The 17,500-nt window shown below is 40.5% G+C and overlaps 3 protein-coding genes across 8 annotated transcripts in view; 1 reads left to right on the top strand and 2 right to left on the bottom strand.

Moving 5' to 3' along the window:
* LOC138972510 (uncharacterized) overlaps window positions 1–17,500 on the bottom strand; it is a 323,114-nt gene that overhangs the window by 170,428 nt on the left and 135,186 nt on the right. The window lies entirely within an intron of this gene.
* LOC138972505 (GTPase IMAP family member 7-like) overlaps window positions 1–17,500 on the bottom strand; it is a 29,065-nt gene that overhangs the window by 11,388 nt on the left and 177 nt on the right. Inside the window, exons 2-5 of one of the 5 annotated variants that reach the window (XM_070345143.1) lie at window positions 11,391–11,528; window positions 9,736–9,810; window positions 8,959–9,122; window positions 2,285–2,425 (exon numbers count right to left, since the gene is read on the bottom strand). In XM_070345143.1, coding sequence (XP_070201244.1) covers window positions 2,285–2,425; window positions 8,959–9,122; window positions 9,736–9,787 — 357 coding nt within the window. In that variant the 5' untranslated portion in view covers window positions 9,788–9,810; window positions 11,391–11,528. Of the gene's footprint in view, window positions 1–2,284; window positions 2,426–8,958; window positions 9,123–9,735; window positions 9,811–11,028; window positions 11,072–11,299; window positions 11,355–11,390; window positions 11,571–17,500 lie in introns of those variants that run through there. The other 4 variants (XM_070345144.1, XM_070345145.1, XM_070345146.1 and 1 more) reach the window with 4 other exon arrangements.
* Window positions 14,495–17,500, top strand: part of LOC138972506 (GTPase IMAP family member 9-like) — a 24,187-nt gene continuing 21,181 nt past the window's right edge. Inside the window, exon 1 of one of the 2 annotated variants that reach the window (XM_070345150.1) lies at window positions 14,495–14,638. The gene's annotated coding sequence lies outside the window, so the exon portion shown is untranslated. Of the gene's footprint in view, window positions 14,643–17,500 lie in introns of both variants that reach the window. The other variant, XM_070345148.1, reaches the window with a different exon arrangement.

Genomic DNA, 17,500 nt, shown 5'->3' with positions numbered 1-17,500 from the left:
GAATACATTTCTTTGAATGTATGCAAGGCCTTAAACAAGGTTGTGTAGCCTCACCGACAATGTTCTCGTTTCTGATCAACGAACTGGCACAGGATGTCATACAACGAGGCAGACATGGGATACGTTTATCTCCGTCTGAGTTAGAACTGTTCTGTTTGTAATGCTTTTTGCTGACGACATTGCGCTGTTATCCAGCACTGTAGTAGGCCTACAAAACCAGCTTAATGTCCTACGCTGCTCTGCAGATAAACTGTGTCTGAACGTGAACTTGACAAAGACTAAGGTCATGGTTTTTAGAAAGGGCGGGCACATTGCACAGAAAGAGAAGTGGTTCTACGGAATGGATCGTCTTGAGATTGTGAACTCGTTTAAATATCTCGGTGTAACCCTTTCCACCCAACTGAGCTGGAACATTGCTGTAGAAACAAAGACAACCTTGGCGAAAAAGGGAGTGATCGAAATCGTTAGATTGTTGTACAGACTAGGCTGCCATTCAGCAAATGTGTTTTTCAAACTCTTTGACGCACGGATCGCCCCTATGCTCTTGAATGGTTCAGAGCTATGGGGATATGGAAAGTATGACTCTGTGGAAAGGGTCCACCTGCTTGCGTGTAAAAAGTTTCTGAAAGTGACAATTCGAACTCCAAACAACATTGTGTACGGTGAATTGGGAAGACATCCGCAGTGTATCAACTCTGCAGTCAGATGTGTCAAGTACTGGTTTATACTGCTGAAGCAACCTGATTCAAGATATTCCAAGATTGCAAAGCTTTAATTTGGCATCCAAGAGCCACACAAATTGGGTCTCACATGTGCAGTCTTTTATGTTGTAATGGTTTTGCTGCTGTGTGGATGTACGGAATGGTTGGGGATGAGAAGTGTTTCTTACGAGAGTTTAAAAGACGTTTACAAGATTGTTTTTGTCAAGAATGGTTCTCCTTTTTAGAATGCAGTGAACGTTTCGACATTTATAATTGTTACAAAACATGCTTGGAAAAAGAGAAATACATTGAATTAATCGAAGATATTAAGTACAGAGTTGCTCTTACTCGTTTCCGCGCAGGAGTATCCGAAATCAACGCTCACAAGTTTCCGTACGCACCAAACCAAACGACAAAAACCTGTCCTCTCTGTACAGCTGACAAAAAAGATTAACACCATTTTGTATTATTTTATGTACATCTAATCAAGATTTTCGAGCGAAATACTTGAACATCTCGAACTCTACGCCGCTGCAACAACAACCTGTGTATTTCTGTGGCAGTAATGAGGGTAATGTGATGAACAGCTTCGGCAGATTTGTGTTCTTCATGTTACAGAAGAGAGGAACCCTTATCAATCAGGTTCTGTGACATGTCATCAGGGTTTTAATGTATTTGTTGAATTGTATGCGTGACTATGATTTATAACTGTGCATCTCACACGGCATTAAGTCTCAGGAAACATGAATACACGCATGCAGGAAAAAAAAATATGGGTAGCGCCGTATGTATGGCAGCTCGCTTTCCCCGGGGAGAAAGCAGCCCGAATTTCCATGAGGGTAACCTCACTGGACTGTAAATCTTATCCAATCCAATCCAATCCATACTATTGCTGTTATTTTAACTACTATTGTAAGGGGCTGTGGCCTTAGACAATTAAAGATTTGTTCTTGTTCTTGTTCTCTCTCTCTCTCTCTCTCTCTCTCTCTCTCTCTCTCTCTCCCTCTCTAGCTAGCTCTCTCTTTCTCTCTCTCTAGCTCTCTCTTCCTCTTTCTCTCTCTCTCCCCCCCTCTCTATCTCTCTCTCTCTCTCATGAATATGCATTAAACATTCGTATTCGTTCGTACTCTCTCTCTCTCTCTCTCTCTCTCTCTCTCTCTCTCTCTCTCTCTCTCTCTCTCTCTCTCTCTCTCCCTCTCTCTCTCTCACTGACACAGACACGCACGCACGCACGCACGCACGCACACACACACACACACACGCACACACACACACACACACACACACACACACACACACACGCGCGCGCGCGCGCGCACGCATTCCTACTTCTTACTTTTACTGAAGTGATGACATTTAAGCCGTCTTGTAAATCGTTGATGAAACGTCTTGCTATTTGAAGGCGATGCTGTCACATTTTCTCCATCGGACATACGCTTTTTGAGATCAATATATTTGGCACTTTGCAATTGTTTGTGTTTTTGTGTTTTGTTTTAGAAAGACTTCAATAAACAATTTACGCAATTCTATATTTCTATAGAAATAGAGTAAAGACAGGTAACCTATCCAAACTTCACACTTACTTCAGTGAAACGGACATCACAGCGAAGAACCAGAAGAATGATGTGGGGACCTGGGTACACATCAAAGATACCCTTAACCACAATGTTGACGATATTGTCTTCAGAGTGATGGGTGTCACAAAGACCCGGGGTGTCAATCACCTGCAGTATACAGTGTACATACACACATGTATCGTATCGTATTGTATCGTATCGTATTGATCGTACACATTTTGAACAGATTCATGAGTAAATCAGTCGCCATCTCAGAACACTGAGCTAAGGGACGACGCACCAGTCGATTATATTAACCTTACTTATAAAAGAAAACGTTCCATATTCCCAGCGAAGATCGAAAAGAGATTTGTGGAACACAACCCATCAAAAACATGCCCGATATAGACCCATCGATGTGTATGGCTTGCATTTGCCCAGAGATAAAAAAAAACCTGATAACTAACACTCCGTGTTTCTAAGATTAGTAAGAAGTAAATCGTGATAAATCACACGAAATGTCTCGAAAAGTGAACGAAGATACCAGTACATGATTGTCTTCATTGACTAGGCTCAACTATTGATTGCGTTCATTGGGGTTTTTTTTCAGACATATGTTGATTTTTTCGCTGAGATAATACATTGACGTTGTATTAACATTTATACAACTCCTGCAATGCAACCGAGGGGTGGATTAAATCTAGTTGATTATTTTTAGACAAGTGAGAAATTAGAACGAACTACTTTGATTACACCAAAAATCACACGTGGATTATTCGAAGTAAGAATAAAGAGGGCTAAAAAATAATCAACACTAGAATTTATTTTTAGAACATTTGAAACCCAGACGATTGGACCCTGTTGCGGAAGAATACGTACAACGTTGACTCAAAACTGTAACAACAATGGCTGACGTGAATGAAGTACACGCATACCTCGCCAGGTTTGTTTCTGTGACTAGTCGACAGATGATGCCATTTGCTTTGTGTGTTTTTGTTGTTGCTTACTGTACGTGTAAAATCCAGTTCTTTAACAGACAACAAACCTTGCAAATTTCCAGAAGCTGCAATCTGAAGCGACCTATCTCTGATTCTAGCAGACGATCTCTCCAATGTTTAACACAAAATCAGCAAACTCTCCTGTCACATTGAACGTCCATTATATAGTGCAATGTTGAAATGAAGTTACCGGTCTGAAACATTTAGTCGTTTCTTCTGAGACAATCCTTGTTCTCTTATCATCTACATATTTACCGCAGTCTTCACCACGCGAATTCACAACAGAAGTCAGACTTTCGAACATATACAATCTACGTAGGCAAGCACGATACGTCATGACGTCATATGATTCCTAGCATATTGACGTAATGCTAAACATCCGGTTATCCCGAGTTTTCTCCGTAATACATGTCCGTGGGTTTTTCAATGTTCGGTTATTTCCGTGGCTTCATGCGGAAAGGGAACCGTCGTCTGCTATCAACGACATGGACCATTCTGGTCCTTGTTGCTGACAAAAACATGATTTTAACACAGAATGTAATGTCAGAATAGCTATATAAACGCTATTGTGTTTTAATCGTAGCAATGGGGTCCGATATTTAGACCAGACAAGTATAATGCCGACGAGTCGGAGACTAAGAATAAAGTAAAAGAATAGGGACTATTTGAATGACGCGCATTTGACACTCTGAGTGATTAGGCTGAAATGAAATTGCGTACAAAATGTCGTCTGCATAACTGCATGTTCGACCCATGTTGTTATTTGTATAAATAGCTTAAACAATGACGACAACTCGTTGATTCCTGGAAAATAAACCACTCGTGGGTCCGTGAATTACCAAGCGGCTGCAAATACCCACTCGTGGTTTATTTTCCAGTAATCAACTCGTGGTCATTGTTTAAGCTCTATGTATCGAATTTTATTGTATTTGTAACGTATACTCTTTTTTTGTATTGTATTGCATTGTATTTTATTGTATTCTATCGTATCGAATCATATCGTATTGTATCATATCGTATCGTACGTATCGTATCGTATCATTAGGGAGGTTTAGATATTGCGTTACGTACCTCACCTATCCCTATCGAGATAAGTCACGCAGAGGAATGTTGTAAAAACCGCTCGTTAGATACCACGTCACGTATCAAAGTAGGGCAAAACATCTTTCGAACATCATGCATGTCGTGCTTTAAAAAATCGTGGACAGCGCGTTAAAGTCTGCAACAATACCCAGTGTTGAAACTGCTGCTGTCATTGTGTGGGTGTCGCTGTGTGCTGCACGTAGAAGTTATGTTCCACTGACCCAGATCATACCGAGTGTTAACCAGCAGGTAAAGTCAATGATTTTTATTTTTTTAAAGGAAACAAAAAAGAAAAGTAGGGCAATCGAACTTCGAGCGTTGGCTTGTGTTCGTTCTGGGTCACTGGCCACCACGCTTTCACCCCCGCTTATAAGGGTGTGTGGTAGTGTGTAAGTGGGCGTCGTTGTGTTTCTGACTGTCGTGTGCGTGTGCGAATGTGTATGTGTGTATATGCGTGTGTGTTTGTATACACTGTCTGCTTGTCTGTCTGTCTGTCTGTGTAAAGGGGCGACGCCATGTGTGTGCGAGTGTGTTTGTGTGCGTGTGTGTTTGTGTATGTGTGTATGTGTGTGTGTGTGTGTGTCTCTGTGTGTGTGTGTGTGTGTGTCTGTGTGTGTGTTTGTGGGTGTGCGTGTGTACGCGCATGCCTTTATGTGTGTACCCAAACCTAGCCTTCAATTCAAATGGATTGGACGGAACATTACTTTAGGGTCGTTTACAAAGTCTTTATTAAACAAAACATTCTTGCCAGGCAGTTTTACTAACCAAACGAAACAACACCCCCCCCCCCACCACCACACACACATGGGGCGGGGATATAGCTCAGTTGGTAGCGCGCCGGATTTGTATTCAGTTGGCCGCTGTCAGCGTGAGTTCGATCCCAGGTTCGGCGGAAATTTATTTCACAGAGTCAACTTTGTGTGCAGACTCTCTTCGGTGTCCGAACTCCCCCCCCCCCCCCCCCCCCCCCCGTGTACATTACATTGGGTGTGCACGTTAAAGATCCCACGATTGACAAAAGGGTCTTTCCTGGCAAAATTGCTTAGCGGGCACAGTTAATAATTGTCTACCTATACCCGTGTGACTTGGAATAATAGGCCGTAAATATGCGCCGAAATGGCTGCAATCTACTGGCCGTATAAAATTTCATCTCACACGGCATCACTGCAGAGCGCCTAGAACTGTACCCACGGAATATGCGCGATATAAGATTCATTGATTGATTGATTGATTGATGATACACGTGTGCATTGGGTTACCAAGCAGACTTGATCTGTTCCTGGGAAAAGGTTACTGTTATGCTGAATTTTCAGTCTTTTTAAACATACGCTTCCTCACGCAAGGTACTTGCTTCCTAGGAGTATGTTGGTCGAGATGACATTTCTAAATTTAACTTGGGTTGTCCTTGCGTGCTTCATGGTTTGCTGTGCAGTTGGAACGGGTCACCTGATTTATTTAATTTTAGTCAAGCAACCACACAACCAAAAAATGTGGTTTATGCGTCAGGAAAAAGGTAAATGCTGTAAGGGGAGGTCTCGTACTTTTATTTGAATGGTTCATATTTAGATTTTAAAGTAATATGAGATACGTTGCCTTCACGTATAAAAACAACAGTTTAATACGTGATCACGCCCGTATCAGAAGCACGCACAGCGATCGACAGTGGGAATACCCGCAGTAATAGGGGTGTAGTATGCCGTAACGTGGTATCTAACGCTCAGCTCAGAAGTTGTCAAAAAGAAGGTCACAGTGTTCACGTATTATCGAGACACCGACACATTTGCACTAAAATCCATTCTAGGGGAGCTTTTCCATTCTTTTCCTACCGGAGGGATTGAATTCATTCCACTGAACAGATTTAACTACAAAATACATTTGAACGAGCGGTATTTAATTTGCTTTTTGTGTCTGCTTTTTGAAGTGAATCGAGGCGAGCACACTCAATAGGCCCACAGAAGAATACGCGACGTAAGTCTCAGCGCCTTGTCGTTCATGGGGTCATGCTCTTGACACATCGGCGACTACGATGTATACAAACCAGAATTATGAAATATATGGACTGAAGCGTGAAGGAAAGATTCCAGAAAATATTGAGCATCCTTACAGCCTTCTCGGATGGTTGGACTTGATAAAATCTGACATACGTTGCGCTGACGTATGGAAGGGTTTGCTACGTGAACACGTAGGCCTACCTAATCACCACACGCAGCGCGACCCTCATGTGAGATAGGTGTCCTGGTAGGTGACGTAGCTGATAGGTGACGCAGTTTCTAAACCTCCTTATTTCGTATCGAATCGTATCGTATCATATCGTATCGTATTATATTTTATGGTATTGAATCGCATCATATTAATATGTTTGATAACTTGATCAAAATAGACCCCATTTTGTGTGTAAGTAATTAACAATTAATTTATGTATTGTTGTTGTTATGCGCTAGGAATAACCTTCCATTTGCAGGCATAGCACGAGTAAAAAGCTTGTCTGGTTTCTTTTAATAGTGAAGTTATCAAAATTTGGTACCGGCAAATCCACGATTTGAAACAGCAGCTTTTAAAAAAAATAACGCATGTTATATCTTGTTTTGCTTTCTTTCTTATTCAATTCCCAGCTAGCAATTTGTTATGTAGAAGCAGTGCCCAGGTTGAACGTGCGCAGTATATTCCCTCGCAGATTTGTCCATGTATGCAGACTTACGAATAGCTTTTTAATGCACATTCTCAAACACCATACTCAGCAGGTAGATTCGGGCAAAACATGTTATTCGAATTATTTCTTCAACACAAGTCAGAGAAAGCCTCGTTCGAGCTTCTTCACCAACCATGCAAATATCACGCTGGCATTTTTTATTCAAATATTTTTCAATAGAGTGTCATTTTTTACTGTTTTGAGAAAAACGAAACAAACTTATTTGGTTTCTTCCTATCTCATTTTAGTTATAAGTTGCAAACTGCCTATCTCGAGCTGTTACCACGGTATAAACGTGAGATAAAGAGTTAACAGAAACATTTTCAATCAGCACAACTACAAAACAACCCCCCTAAAGCTTTTGCATACCTTCGAAGTTTCCAATCAAGTCTACCTGTATCCATAAAAAAGTGCCTAACTCAAAAAGCAAGATCGGCAGTTTTGTTTACGTAACCGTGACAACGATTTCCGATGGTCTGAGAGTGTGTACCCTCTAACACGTGATAGTTACCCTTCCAGTAGCAACCCCTGTAGTCTCACTGTAGAAATGCCCAACACGGAGTTAGATATTTTTCTTATGAGCGTGACGAAACGCTTCAATCACCATAAAGATATATTTTCAGTGACTTAAAACATACGACAGCGATTGACTCCAAAAATCGACTTCCCTAATAATTTTGTCTGTGATATTTCCAGAGTCTGTTGAAACATTTATGGTAGATTGTTAACACTTTGAAACAGCGCTCAGCATGCATATGTTTCTGAGAATAAACACGTTTACCTTTTTTGATGCCATTTTTCAAAATGAAGGTAATGGTACGTTCTGCGGATCTACGAAAAATGTCACGGTCAATTGTTTTAATTATTTATTTATCCTACATACGTGAGAGAGACACTCGTGAGATAATAATCGTTCAAATCACACGTGTGTATATCATGTAAATGAGGTCATGTCAAGCAAGTCTGGCAGGGGCCTGTTTTTCCACTGCTTATCATGCCAAATTAAGTCACCGAGACAAACGTCATTAGAGCAAAAACATTGCGCTCGCTAATTACCCTCGATGAATATTTAGAACTAACACGTCACACCACACTTTCAGAGTGACGTTTCTTTGCCTTGACGTAATAGATGGCACGAGGCTTTAGAAGAGATCGAGGTTCCAAAGCAAGCGTCTTCCATTTAGCTGCCTCGACTGCAGGACATTTTCAGTCAAATACACGTAAGTAAAGTATGTAGGATAAACAGAATACTACATGGCTTGCTGTGTCGTACCAGATTTACACTCGTTGCTTTTTCAAATAGTGAACAGCTCGCTTTAGCTCGCAGTTCAATATTTTAAAAAACACTCGTGTAAATTTGGTACGACACAGCAAGCCATGTAGTATTCTCTATATATGTGATTGTGTGTCACTTTGTTTGTTAACATCGCTCCAGGAAATTTGTTCATACGAATTGAGAAATTGATCTAATTTTAGCCTACGAAAACGTGACGTAATGACGCTATTTCCAGCCATATCATAAAGACACGTTACAATATTTCATCACAGAAACACATCATTACAACAAACGTAAACTAGAGATTTACACCTCTCGCAAAATTGGTCCTGTGATTGTAATTGGCCATACCCCATTCAATTAACCAAACCTCATCTATATGATTCTTGTCATGTCATCATATTTAAAATTCTGTATCATGAACTCATACCAGTAGATTTCTTTTTTCTTTTTGTTACACTTGTTCCCACACTCTTTGAAAATATCACAGACACAATATAAGCAAAATATTATCGAAGTCGATATTTGGGGTCAATCGCTGTCGTATGTTTATAAATAATATGTACACAGGTCACACAATCAGGCGAGCAAACAAGCCCATGAACAAAGCTCAGGGCCTGTCATGGAAGTAGCATGATGGTTTTATATTGATTACCTGAATGAATCTTCCAAATCGTTCGGCTCCTTTTACTTCGCTGAATTCAGTACCCGAGGTCATTCCATTGTAAACCTCAAACGTGTCCTCTCCAAGCAATGTGTTGCCTAGGGAACTCTTGCCTGCACCTGTTTTCCCCATCAGCACTACGCGAATTGCTCCATCTGACAAACACACAAAATCGAAAACAAGGAGGACGACATGTGAGAACTCGTATCTAGATGGTCTGTGAATCCTGCGAGCAGTGACTACATACTACCTATTTCCTATTATTCTGAACAAATTTTCAAATTAAACCATTTATACCTATATCTTTTCGGATTCAGAACATAATAAAGAAACCAGTGAAACTAACTTTGTTTTATATATAGTTTCAGGCGCAGTTTCTAATTAATAATGTTCAATCTTCCAAACTGAAATGAGTGAGTCAAAGAATGAGATTGAAATATGTGGTTGCCACACACACACACACACACACACACACACACACACACACACACACACACACACACACACTGCTTACACAGAAACAGATCCCAGGAAAATCATCTTTCCGTCATTTCACACAAGAAACCAAGTAGATGATGAATGATACAATGATGGCACACTTTGCATAAAGCATTGCAGTACGTGCTGGTGGTCCGTCAGTTACACACATATGGCAATTATTGATCATACTTTGTAATGTGATCTAACCCACACAATGTCCTATCTATGGTAAATAGATTGGTTGCTTCGACGAATGTTACGTTCTACTGGTGAAAATAAAACACCTACCATCGGACATTTTCGTCTTGTCAATATGTTGATCAGGATTGTGACACAACATTGGTTGTCATCCACTTGATAATTCTGCAGCACGAAAAGAAATATGATCAACGCTCCATACCACCAAACTAAAAATTATAGGGGTCACAGATGTATCAAAATGCTAACTTTAATTCATAACATTTTAAACGAAAATATTGTGTCATTCTTAAAAAACAAAAATATGTGTGGCGTGCATGCATTTGTGAGCTTGTATATATATATATATATTAACAGCTATTGTGTTTTCAGCGTAGCAATAGGGCCCGATATTTAGACGAGACAAGTATAATGCCGACGGGTCGAAGACGAGTCGCATTATACTTGTTCGAGTCTAAATATCGGACTCTATTGCTACGATGAAAACACAATAGCGTTTATATAGGTATTCTGACATTAAATTCTGTGTTAAAATCATGTTTTTGTCAGCAACAAGTACCAGAATGGTCCATGTCGTTGATTGCAGACAACGGTTCCCTTTCCGCATGAAGCCACGGAAATAACCGAACATTGAAAAACCCACGGACATGTATTACGGAGAAAACTCGAGATAACCGGATGTTTAGCATTACGTCAATATGCTAGGAATCATATGACGTCATGACGTATCATGCTTGCCTACGTAGATTGTATGTTCGAAAGTCTGACTTCTGTTGGGAATTCGCGTGGTGAAGACTGCGGTAAATCTGTAGATGATAAGAGAACAAGGATTGTCTCAGAAGAAACGACTAAATGTTTCAGACCGGTAACTTCACTATACAATGGACGTTCTATGTGACAGGAGAGTTTGCTGATTGTGTGTTAAGCATTGGAGAGATCGTCTGCTAGAATCAGAGATAGGTCGCTTCAGATTGCAGCTTCTGGAAATGTGCCATGTTTGTTTCCTGTTAAAGAACTGGATTGTACACGTAATGTATGTTATGTTCAGTAAGCAACAACAAAAAAACAAACAAAGCAAATGGCATCGTCTGTCGACTAGTCGCAGAAACAAACATGGCGAGGTATGAGTGTACTTTATACACGTGGAAGAAACCGGAACCATGCGTCTTTGTTATTGTCGATATGCTTTGGGATATCGGCAAAAATGGGCAACTTCCGTAGCATTATGCTTTGATGATCGGAAAAAGGGATGTGTGAGACCAACCAATCACAGCCCCCGAATTCCCCCACGTGTCCATCAGAATAGCTATATTTATATAAAGAGACTAAACACTAATCATATTTTTCTTGAAGAATGTAATGTTACGTCTGTATGTGACGTACGATCGGATGTTCCATTGCCGTGTTGTAACTCTAGACGCTTGGTCAGTGTACCTTTGAAGGCCTGCGGGCCGAATATAAGGATTTTAAAAAGATGCGACATTCTGGCTTGGTTTTGGACTTTTTATTGTGTTGTCTATGTCCCTGTCCGGGTCCAAGTCTGCGATCGCATGGGATCAATAAAGTCAAACAACAACAACAACAACAACAACGACGACAATCACACCCTCACACAGCAAATCACATACACGCGCAAAAATCAGATTCATTGTACCTCCGCCTTTGCCCCAGGCGAAGAAGAATTGATCATTGGACTAACGAAGGGTGGAGCTTCAAGTCAATCAAAAAGTAAGCCACTCCCTCACCTGTGACACACTGACAACCAGCCAGACGAGTGAAGTACGTCACACGGGGGTCACTGCGCGACGAGGCTGAGACACGTAGCAGTTAATGGAAGGAACGATTCCCGGGAAAAGCTTTTTTTCCGATTACGTTGCATAAACCTGCAGTCAACAAGAGGGCAGCGTGCGACTCCGAATATATTAATGATATATATCTCTCTCTCTCCGTCTCTCTCTCTCTCTCTCTGTCTCTGTCTCTCTCTCTCTGTCTCTCTCTCTGTCTCTCTCTCTGTCTCTCTCTCTCTCTGTCTCTGTCTGTCTCTCTCTCTCTCTCTCTCTCTCTCTCTCTCTCTCTCTCTCTCTCTCTCTCTCTCTCTCTCTCTCTCTCTCTCTCTCTCTCTGCGCGCGCGACCCGTTGGAACATGCAAGGCGGCGGCAGCCACAGGAAACACAAGCCTGCATTTATGAGAAATACATATCCTTGTCGTATACCAAATAAGGTACGACTAGCTTGCGGGCATGCTACCCGATATGGTACGCACTGATTCATTGCCAATGTAGGGGAAGGGCTCCTAAAATGGACCCTTTTTACATTTAGTCAAGTTATGACTATGTGTGTGTGATCGAGTGTGTGTGTGTATAAAGCGATGCAGAGAAATGTACATGAGAGTTTCTGAGTATGATATCTCTAGACGTTTTTTTCATTTGTTTAATAAATGTCTTTAATGACGTCATATCCGGCTTTTTTTGTGAAAGTTGAGGCCGTACTGTCACGCTCTCATTTTTCAACCAAATTGGTTTAAATTTTAGTCAAGTATTCTTCGACGAAGCCCGGACTTTGGTATTGCATTTCAAGGCTTCGAGGCTTAAAAAAATATTTGATGAGTTTCCTCATTAAAGTTGTCATGAAAGTCGATTTTTCACAAACAGATTTAAAATTAACTGCATCGTATTCTTCATCATATTTTGAATCTAAAAATATATACATATGTTATGTTTACTCTTAAAATGTCATCACAATTAACGAAAATAGGTTAGTTAGTACTACGATTATAAATACAGAAATCGATCCAAAAAGGATTTCATATTATTCATTATCATTTCCTGATTCCAAAAACATATAGATATAATATGTTGTATTCAAAACAAGCTCAATACGCTATTTCGCTATTCTTGCATGTCAGTTTTACTTCGTGTTTCACGGAAAAAGTGAGCGATTTCCTTGCCGCAAAGTTTGACGAAAAAAATGCAGTGCGTTCAGTTTTATTCTGTGGGTTCGACAGATTGACTAAATGTTGTAATTTCGCCTTACTCGACTTGTTGTTTTTCATGCTGATAACTAGCTTGATTTCTTGCGAAGAAGTTTGATTTTGTGTTTGGTAGTCCTTCCCTCCCCCGAAATCGGCGTATGCTGCCTGAATGGCGGGGTAAAAACGGTCATACACGTAAAAATCCTCTTGTGCTAAAAACATGGGTGAACGTGGGAGTCTAAGCCCATGAACGAAGAAGAAGAAGGTAGTCCTTCTCTCTTAGGTTAACCGTTAGGCCTAATTAGAGTGAAATAGCTTTGATAGACATTCAGCAAAACCTAAATACAGAACAATTCACAAATGGTCCATATCAGGAGCCTGGGCACCCAATATGGACCAGTGAAGAAGCCTTCACGAATCGCTGTTAAAAGCCCCCTATACTTCAAAATAGCATGATACAACTTGGTGTGCAAGTCAGACTAATTAAAATATGCTTTAGATTGATCTGTTTCGGGTTGATGAGAACATTATTTGAGGCACACCAGGAAACTAAAGAAGCTTATCAAAAACAGAGTGAAAATAAGTGAAATTATCAACTTCCACGAAAATAAGACTACTTTTTATATTTTTTTTAATCTCGAGGGCTAGTTATAGGTTATTTTCAGCAAGCTTATCGATGAATTAATGAAAATAGCCTTTAGCTTTTATTTTCTTCGATTTGTTGAAGGCGGTCCATATAAGGGGACTCACACATACTTTGAGATTTTGCTATTATTTTTTGTTTGCAGTAGAAACTCGGGGTCAACACAACTAAAATGTTACAAATACGGTCTTTTTGTGTGATAACAGCTTTGGCTTGTGGACAGAAACAAGTCCGTTTTTGGCTGCAAATTTAGAGTGAACGCTGACAAAAGTGAAAAAAAACAGAAAAAAACTAACGGTTTTGAGGTTTGTGTTTCTGCAACTGTTTTGACATGTGTAAGTTATCCAGAGAGGGTGCATGAATACAGCAAATGAAAGTGTTTTGAGCGCTGTAGCGCCGTTACTTGGTCAAAACAGGAGGTGGTACATATTAGGAGCCTTTCCCCTACTTACGGAGGTCAAAAGAACGAATACCTACGTTTACGACCTCATATCCCCCCCTCTCCCGAACCCGTTCTCTCTCTCTCTCTCTCTCTCTCTCTCTCTCTCTCTCTCTCTCTCACTCTCTCTCTCTCTCTCTCTCTCTCTCTCTCTCTCTCTCTCTCTCTCTCTCTCTCTCTCTCTCTCTCTCTCTCTCTCTCTCTCTGGTGTGAACTTGACATGCATGGTCACGCATTCGTGAAGAAAAAAAGTGCGCCTCTTGTTGACGAATCAGAGTACGGGGTGTTACTGAATAATAGGAATGAAATGTCAGGAATGAAATGTCATGCACAGGGCATGCAGGGGTGAAGGTGTGCTACGGTCGCAATGCGTTTATTTCTGAGGAATGACTTGTTGCAAACTTGAACACTCCTTTCTCAGAATTTTGAACGCACCACGTAAATCCTTCGCCCCCCCCCCCCCCCCCCCCCCCGGGTCAGCCATGCCACGTGCCTGACATTTCGATCATGTTCGTCATTAACACCCTGTGCTCTGATATGTCAAATAGAGGCGCACTATTTTTTGTCGTTGGTACTCTCTCTCTCTCTCTCTCTCTCTCTCTCTCTCTCTCTCTCTCTCTCTCTCTCTCTCTCTCTCTCTCTCTCTATCTCTCTCTCTCTCTCTCTCTCTCTCTCTCTCTCTCTCTCTCTCTCTCTCTCTCTCTCTCTCTCTCTCTCTCTCTACGTTCAGAACTTTAAGCACTTGTGCACCCGAAATGAATTATATAGTGTGCAGTACACGGCCGGATGACAAAAGCCCCAATGAAGCTTCAAGCTAACAATCCAAAAAGAAGTCGTGCACGATAATTGGGACTACTTTTTCCTAAGAACGTCAGCAGTCTCTGAGTGCTAAGCGGGGCAATTTCCGCGGTTGGAATCGATTCTGAAAGTGGGAAACTTAGTAGGTCAGCTTTGGTTTTATCACATGTATTGTCATGAGAGCCCTTAATTCACATGCGATCGACACCTGCTTCAGTAGGAATGGCATCCGGATAAAACACGAGTTACGCGAGACAAAACAACCTGTTTCTAAATCGACAAAGAGAATACTGCATGACTCGCTGTGTTGTACCAGATTTACACGAGTTGTGTTTTTAAATATTGAACTGCGTGCAAAAGCAACGAGTGTAAACCTCGTATTACACATGTCATCGTATGTCATCGGGCCGTGTACTGCACACAAGGTAGCATTCTGTTTATTCTAAACTGAGCAAAACAATTATTGCACCCATTTATGTACCCAAACTAAAACGTTCACTCCCGTTGCATTTCATTGACACTTTTATATGCTATTAAAGGCCCTTTACTGGGCTATCTGGCACACTCTTAAGATCAAAGATTTCTGTTATAGGTATCACGTGACCGTTGCCGAAGTAAGGGTACCCACAAAATCGATCGGACAAAAACTTAGGGTATCAATTAAAAAATCGACAACAATTTAGATTAGGCTTAACGTGGCAACGTTTAAAAACGAGAAGAAAGCCAAAACAGTTATCTATTCAGAACATGTTGTTTTGTTTTGCTATTTTGCGTATCTCTTGTGTTATGTCATTTCTTTCTGAAGATGGAGGTGTGGTGCGCATGAGCAGTAGAACGTTTTTTGCGTCCATTTTGAGGGGTACCATGAAAAAAAGGCGTTATATTTCAGAAACGCCTAAATGGATTGATTCGAAACTTTCAGGATCTCAAGTTTATGTACGGTACATACGTCCGGTAACATCTCGCATCGTTACACATATTTTTTGAAATGAAAAACAATCTTCCGGAAAATGTTTTAAAACGTGTCATAGGTTTGAAGGTTTAAATGCAAAAAAATCATGACTTTACATGCATACATACAAATAAATGTTACAAATACTGCCAAAGAGTAATATAAATCCAATCACTAGTTTAAGTTTCCTAGTCCTGTAAACACGATCACATTTTTTTGAGGATTGCAGTGTGACAGCCATGTCCAGTCATCCGTGACCGCAGCATGTTTTGAGAGGCATTCAGCGATAACTGCTGTCAATAGCAAACAGCCTGAACGTTCCATTTTTACATTTAGTCAAGTTATGACTAAATCTTTTAACATCGAGGGGGGAATCGAGACGAGGGTCGTGGTGTATGTGCGTGTGTCTCTGTGTGTGTGTGTGTGTGTGTGTGTGTTTGCGTGTGTGTGTGTGTGTGTGTGTGCGTGCGTGTAGAGCGATTCAGACCAAACTACTGGACCGATCTGTATGAAATTTGACATGAAAGTTTCTGGGAATGATATCCCCAGACGTTTTTTTCATTTTTTCGATAAATGTCTTTGATGACGTCATATCCGGCTTTTCGTGAAAGTTGAGGCGGCACTGTCACGCCCTCATTTTTCAACCAAATTGGTTGAAATTTTGGTCAAGTAATGTTCGACGAAGCCCGGACTTCGGTATTGCATTTCAGCGTGGTGGCTTAAAAATTAATTAATGACTTTGGTCATTAAAAATCTGAAAATTTAAAAAAAAATATTTCTTTTATAAAACGATCCAAATTTACGTTCATCTTATTTTCCATCGTTTGCTGATTCCAAAAACATATAAATATGTTATATTTGGATTAAAAACAAGCTCTGAAAATTAAATATATAAAAATTATTATCAAAATTAAATTGTCGAAATCAATTTAAAAACACTTTCATCTTATTCCTTGTCGGTTCCTGATTCCAAAAACATATAGATATGATATGTTTGGATTAAAAACACGCTCAGAAAGTTAAAACGAAGAGAGGTACAGAAAAGCGTGCTATCCTTCTCAGCGCAACTACTACCCCGCTCTTCTTGTCAATTTCACTGCCTTTGCCGTGAGCGGTGGACTGACGATGTTACGAGTATACGGTCTTGCTGCGTTGCATTGCGTTTAGTTTCATTCTGTGAGTTCGACAGCTACTTGACTAAATGTTGTATTTTCGCCTTACGCGACTTGTTTTCTCTCATGTGTTTACATGGCTAGCCAATGTCCGTCAGTCGTCATACTGGAATAAAACTTTGGCAGTTGTTGTAACAACCATTTGTCTGTATGCATGCAGAGTCCTGAATGTTAGGATGTACATTCACAAACCTGTGAAGGGTTTAAAAACATTTTCCGGACGAGTGCATAACATGTAGTGATCCACAATTTCACTCGGGGTAAGTCTCGTGTGTAGACTTCAGATTCTGAAAGTTTTAAATCAATTCATTCAGGCATTGCTAAAATACAGCGCGTTTTGTCATGGTACCCCTCAAAATGGACGCAAAATCCTCTCGTTTTCTACTGTTTATGCGTTCCACACCTGCATCAGTAGAAATGGCATAACACAAGAGATACGCAAGATAGCAAAACAAAAAAACTTGTTCTGGATAGATAAATAAATTTTCTTTCTTCGCGTGTGTAAAGGTTGCCAAGCTGAGCCTATTTTGATTTTTTGTCGATTTTTTAATTGTTATCTGACGTTTTTGTCAGGTCGATTTGGGGGTACCCTTACTTCGGCGGCGGTCACGTGATACTCATAACAGAAATCTTTGATCCGAAAAATGTGCCAGGTAGCCAAGTGAAGGGCCTTTAATGGCATATAAAGATTGAATGAAATAACACGGGAATTAATGTTTTAGTTGGGGTACGAAAATTGGTGCAATATCTTTTTTGCTCAGTTTACATACTGTACTTACGTGTATTTTACTGAAAACGTCCCGCAGTCGAGGCGTCTAAATAGCAGACGCTTCTTTTGGAACCTCGATCTCTTCCAAAACATCGTGCAATCTTTGACGTG

This window comes from Littorina saxatilis, linkage group LG8, assembly GCF_037325665.1.
Source record: "Littorina saxatilis isolate snail1 linkage group LG8, US_GU_Lsax_2.0, whole genome shotgun sequence".
Lineage (NCBI taxonomy): Eukaryota > Metazoa > Mollusca > Gastropoda > Littorinimorpha > Littorinidae > Littorina > Littorina saxatilis.
Note: the sequence above shows the minus strand (reverse complement) of the source record. Positions and strands in the feature narration are given on the sequence as shown.